This window comes from Suillus fuscotomentosus (genome assembly GCF_016647785.1).
Source record: "Suillus fuscotomentosus strain FC203 chromosome Unknown F5891scaffold_726, whole genome shotgun sequence".
Classification (NCBI taxonomy): Eukaryota; Fungi; Basidiomycota; class Agaricomycetes; order Boletales; family Suillaceae; genus Suillus; species Suillus fuscotomentosus.
In genome coordinates, this window is record NW_024540238.1 from 1 (window position 1) to 6137 (window position 6137).

Here is a 6137-nt window from a genome sequence, read left to right on the forward strand (position 1 = left end):
CCTTCATTGAGCTCACTCGACAGTCTTTGCTATGCTCCAGCTCAATACCAAACACTTCACTGTCCTGCTCAACGAGTGCTGTGCCAGGTCCCTTGTCATACAGAAGGAGAGGATTCGCTTACTGGTTTGGACTACGATGACAAGGGGATCGATGTCACCTTCGACCTAGTAAACATCGCTCGTACTCTCCTGAAATTGTCGTATCTTATGACCCGTTTTGTTTACAGACCAGAACAGTGACAATACCACTTTTGATACCCGCAATCTGGGTAGCTACTTCTACTTAGAGTGATGATTGGCACGTATCTTTCATGTTTGAATCCCTTTCTCGTTCGCTTACCCGCGTCTGTAGCGCACTTCATAATTTTTGCCACACTCTCCCAGCGTTCCGTCACTCCTGTCTGCAGTCAGTCTCTTGAATCCGACTGATACCTCATTTGCAACGCTTGCCATCCATTTCATGCAGTGCGGTCATTATTCTTGCTTCCGTCCAGTAGATAGTTTGACTCATGCACTATACGCCCACCACAACCTCTGCAATCGTAGCGTTTATGATCCGAGCCTCGGTCAATACCAGAGCTTGAATGTGACATATTTGATGGATACTCTGTAGATTTGTTTGTAACTTTACTATGTGAATGACTGTTCTGCTTTTATTTGCTAAGGCATTCAAGTTGCGCTAGACAAGTCACTGGCAAAACTATGAGGCACGACTAAACATCCATCGCAAAGTCCAGCTTAGACAGCAGGTAACCACACTGCTTGTGTTTGGCAATATATTATCTTGGACATATAAGTCACTGGCAAAACTATGAAGCACGACCAATTGATATCAGTATTCCGTTGATTTTGTAACTTATGATTATTGATTTGTTGTCAATGTAAGCATCCATCACAAATTCCAGCTTAGACAGTAGGTAACCATACCGCTTGAAGCACGACCAATTGATATCAGTATTCCGTTGATTTTGTAACTCATGATTACTGATTCGTTGTCAATGTAAGCATCCATCACAAAGTCCAGCTTAGACAGTAGGTACCCATACTGCTTGAAGCACGACCAATTGATATCAGTATTCCGTTGATTTTGTAACTCATGATTACTGATTCGTTGTCAGTGTAAGCATCCATCACAAAGTCCAACTTAGACAGTAGGTAACCATACTGCTTGAAGCACGACCAATTGATATCAGTATTCCGTTGATTTTGCAACTCATGATTACTGATTCGTTGTCAATGTAAACATCCATCACAAAGTTCAGCTTAGACAGTAGGTAACCATACTGCTCGTGTTTGGCAATACATTATCTTAGACATATCACAACTATGACTGACAATCATTTGGTATCATCATTACATGTATTTTGTAGTGCATGATTGCTGCTTGGTTGGCATTGCCAACGGCCATCATGAAGTTCATTTGAGGCAAAGGATGACCACTATTCTGGAGAGCAGCTGGACTTCCTGCAACAGTTTATCTATCATATGTCACAATTGCGAGAGATGTATATCTTCGTCAGGATTATTTTTCTCTTGCAAATTCTTATCCTTCGATGCCATCATGCTGTGATTATTTTTTGCTTTATCTTTAGGTATAACTCAGTAAACATGTGATCTGAATTTGCCATTTATATCTATAAAAACCTTCTTCTCGCCGGTTTCCTGATGTAGTTGACGCTTGTATCGTAGCTCTATCATGGCAATATATCTGCCGAAGATGCCCTATATCTTATCAGAACTCGGTCACATTTTGGATCTGAAACGGATCTGATGACGTACTAGACGATATGCATGGCCATGACCCTCCATGATCTTCTGTCTTTGCGCTAGTTCAACACTCGGAGTTTTATGTAAACCAACCTCTTCGCGTCTTCTGTATTGTACTCATCGTCGTGAATTCTGCTGCGGAGAAGTCCAGCCGGCAGCACGTGTCCGTGATTGAAAAACAAATTCAGAGACGGCGTTCAGGGGTGTTCAGGCTGTCGGGCTTTGCCAAAAGGGACTACAACGAGATGAGACATCCTGTAAGTGGATATGCAGTGGTCGTCATGAGCAATATACATCATAATGAAAGGTCCTGCATTCTAAGCTTGCAATTGCATGAGCTATAGGCCTGTTGTCAAGGCTCCACAATGCAGTCGCACAGGTTTGCGTTTCCAACGGTAAGTAGCGTGAAAATCCCCTGTAACTGCTACCGTCATAGCTTTCGAAACCAATGTTGCGTCCTCCTTGGATGTTTGGAGAATCGAAACAGCACGTCTGACTCACCGTCATACTTTAGCCAGCATTACACGCATACTGCACCAACAACACCGCATGTCTCATACTGCCTGGCGGCAGTTTCCGAGTCCCTGCAATGCACATAATTTCCGCAACACTGGTGGACCCGACGGCCCGTTTCCTCTACGAGTCCGCGATGATCGCAATCCATAATATTTCCCTGACTTGAGCGTTTGAAATTCCAAGCGCTGTATGCGGACTGCTGGAATGGAATGCTAGCTTGAACGAGGGAGCGTCTCATCTCGCTCATGATGCAGCTCTGACCAGGTCGTGGAGCTTCGCCAATCAATGCTAATACACGCGCAGAGTCAGCTGCCTTCTCAACCCATTATGAATACAAAGACATAACACGCACTGACAACCAAAATCAGTTGGTCGTGTTGACCTATGCTAGCCACAGGGCTGATGAATGATTTCGCAATCTGCATTCTCGGAACGTTTAGTGAGGCTTTTAGAACGTGTTATAATCCTATCGTCCCAAAAGTCATTCAAGAGTCCCTCATACTAATCCTACATCACCTTCACATCAACTCCAATTCCAAACATGCGTTTCTCCTTCCTCGCCATCGTCGCTACTTTGATAACCATCATGTCTGTTAACGCAGTGCCAGCTGTGTTCGACAGGCGGTCATGTGTCAGTGGTACCGACTGCGTAGGGCCTGCCTGCTGCATTCAATATTGTGTGAGCATGCAGTTCGCGTGTATCTGAGATTCAAAATCAACTCACCCTTTATGCCTTCCGATAGAAAAACGATATCTGCACTGATGTCTGATCAATGAGAAACAAGAAGGATTCTTGAGATGCAGGAGAGCTGGCGCCTAGCGAGAGTCACAGTAAGTGACATTTCTGCTTTCATATCGGTACTCATGGCACAATTCTTAGTCGATCGCTGAGTTGGTCTTCATTGCCGCTAGTGCTTCAGCAGTGAGAGGAAATTCAGAATATGATCAAATACTCAGCTTCGAATATAATATTATTAACTTGAAAATTTCACATATAAGTGATGGAAGTACTGCGAAACTGGTTGTCTCAGCTTGTCTGTGCGTTATAGCATGTGCACGTGAAGAACTATGTGTCCCCCGAGCATAGGGCTATGTCCGACATATGGTCTATGACCCCAAAGGACAATAAATCGATTTTCTTAAAGAACAAGACCATATGATGGAGAGGGGATTGTGTGGTGTAAGTCGGTGGCTGTATGAGAGAGTACAAAGCGGAGTTGGAAGTGGGTGATGTACGAAGCGGAAATCGATTGAGGAATGTACGGGTTTTGGATATGAAAAGCCGACTATGAGCACTGTACGAACGCAGAGGACAAGCACTTTGAATGTGGTGAGAAGTACTCCGAGGCTATATTTGGATGGACCTGGAATATTCATCGACAATGAGCACTCAAAGTTAACTCAGTGTTCGAAATGCATCTCGAGCGATATAACACCGTGTTTGAATTGAACATGAACCGTTTGTCACAGCCCCGCGTCATTTCATCTTGCCCGGTATGTAACATAACTTGCTGTGCAATCTAGTAAAGCTATAGAGATGGAGATGTGCGACAAACGCACCCATATACCCATCAATGACTCTTCTTCTTGCTAGCCTCATGATGAGACGAAAACCTTATCTGAGCATCCCGGACGAATGATCTATGATAAGCTTTAGCGGGGGATGAGTTAAGTTTCACTATCATCATTCAGGCTAAGACACACCAGACCTCACCGGTCACCGGCGGTCTTAAGCTGGACTTCACAGTCACCGAATTCGTTAACCTCGCTGGCAAAGAGTATCAGCCACGGCTTCCAGCGCGAAGTAGTGCTGCCGAAGTCCGGTTCGGTTCGGTTCTTGGGGCAAATTTTCCGAACGCCGAACCGAACCATAGGTTCGGTTCAGCCATTTGGTCGAACCCTGGACCGAACGTCACCGAACGCGTTCGGGAGGGTCCGGTTCGCGTTCGAACCAGGTTCGACTAAGCTTGGACCATCTGTGGTTGTATAGGCTCGAGACCATGAGTTGTCATGTAATTCGAGTCGGACAGACAACGAAAAGACTCTAACGCAAGGAGAACTTCTTTGTACAAAGATTGAATTCAAGTTTCTAAAATAAACACATTTTATTTGCCCGGTGCACATAGTTCCCTGATCACATTCTCATCGATCCTCTTCTCTAAACATATCTCAAATGCAGCAGCATGTACGGTTGCAGTATTTGAGATTGCAAGCGTGTCAATCTTCGCTGCAGGATTCTCTGAAAGGCGGAAAGCCCAGAGAATAACAGCCGTATTGATGAAGATGGACCGATTCGCGACATGTTGACCAGGACACACTCTAGTATTTTCCACCTCAGGCATTACTTTTCGGAACCAATAATGGTCTTTCAGACCCGGTTTCTATGTTGTGGGAAAGTAGTCTGTGAGACCCACCCTCCCGCCATCTATTAATAACACATCCTCCTAGCGTGCACCGCGCACCTCCAGGAAACCCTCGCGCACCTCCAGAAAACCCTCGCACCCTCCAGAAAACCCTCCCGATCCTCCCAGAGAACCTCTCGTACCCCTCCAGAAAACCCTCCAGCCTCTCCCGTGGCTCCAATGCACCGAGCTTGGGAGCCTTACTCCTCCCCGTTTCGCACTGTAAGTTCTTCTCTTCTTTCCCTCACCATGTCTTCCTCGACACCTCGTCGCACTCGGAAAGCTCAACTTGCATTGTTTGGCCTAGGCTCTCACTTTGAGAAAAGATGAGGACACGCAAATGAAGATGTGCATCCAGAGAACGCGTTTGGCTCGTTTAGTAAGCATTTGTTTGTGCCAGCTGGTTGTTCGCAAGCTCATGTCTGGCTCAAACGGCACTCTATTAATAATACATCCTCCTAGCATGCACTGCGCACCTCCAGGGAACCCTCACGTGCATCCAGGAAACCCTCGCGTGCCTCCAGGAAACCCTCGCGTGCCTCCAGGAAACCCTCGCGTGCCTCCAGGAAACCCTCGCGTGCCTCCAGGAAACCCTCGCATGCATCCAGAAAACCCTCCTGATCCTCCATAAAACCTCTCGTACCCCTCCAGAAAATCCTCCAGCCTCTCCCATGGCTCCAATGCATCGAGCTTGGGAGCCTTGCTCCTCCCTGTTTCACACTGTAAGTTCTTCTCTTTCCCTCACCATGTCTTCCTCGACGCCTCGTCGCACTCGCAAAGCTCAACTTGCATCTTCTGGCCTAGGCTCTCACTTTGTGAGCCCAAGGAAAGCTCGAGACAAACGGAAAACCCAAACATATGTTGAGCTGCCTGGCGCAGAGATGAAGCGCCGCCGACTTTTAGATGCAATGGAGCGACTTATGAAGTCGCAACATGAGGAACCACACCTGCAGTTATCTGTTCAAGCTGCACCACCTGATACTGTGATTATGGAACACATGGATGCTGACAATCTTGTTGAATTCCACTCTGAAGACGTGGATGAACAACCATCTCTGGAGATCTCAGTAACGTCTGTCAAACGGCGGATCATACCAGACCAACCCACTAATTCACTGTATAAAAACTGGATTGCACTCATACCAACCCTTGTTGATCCGGTACTCCGGTACTTTGGACGAACACAGGGCAAAGCACTGGAAACTATACATCCAGTCATATCTGCATGTGGGGAGCCTTCGTGTACACCGAAACGGACAACAATGATGTGTTTATTTTTTGATCGTCAGCCCATATCTTGCAGTGTTCAAATTTTTGCTGACATTTATTTAGGCTTTACATCTATAGATGTACTAAGTTGTACCTGCTCGACTCTCCAGCAGGTCCTCGTCCACCATGGTCTATTCCCAACCGCGCCTTCACAGCCTCGGATGGCTGTGTCTGTTGACTTGC

At 46.3% G+C, this 6137-nt stretch overlaps 2 protein-coding genes across 2 annotated transcripts; one reads left to right on the forward strand and one right to left on the reverse strand.

The window, feature by feature from the left end:
- Positions 1–4388: 4388 nt before the first annotated feature.
- Positions 4389–5314, reverse strand: F5891DRAFT_1204392 (uncharacterized protein; the record flags this gene model as incomplete). The annotated part of the gene is made up of 2 exons (XM_041369002.1): positions 4389–4664; positions 5162–5314. The coding sequence occupies 2 exons, from the start codon at positions 5312–5314 to the stop codon at positions 4389–4391; spliced, it is 429 nt and encodes a 142-aa protein (XP_041216025.1).
- Positions 5315–5431: 117 nt separating this feature from the next.
- F5891DRAFT_973602 (uncharacterized protein) lies at positions 5432–6137 on the forward strand (the record flags this gene model as incomplete). Its single annotated transcript, XM_041376381.1, has 2 exons — positions 5432–5969; positions 6018–6137. Coding segments are annotated over 2 exons (658 nt in total), but the record flags the coding sequence as incomplete, so codon positions are not given.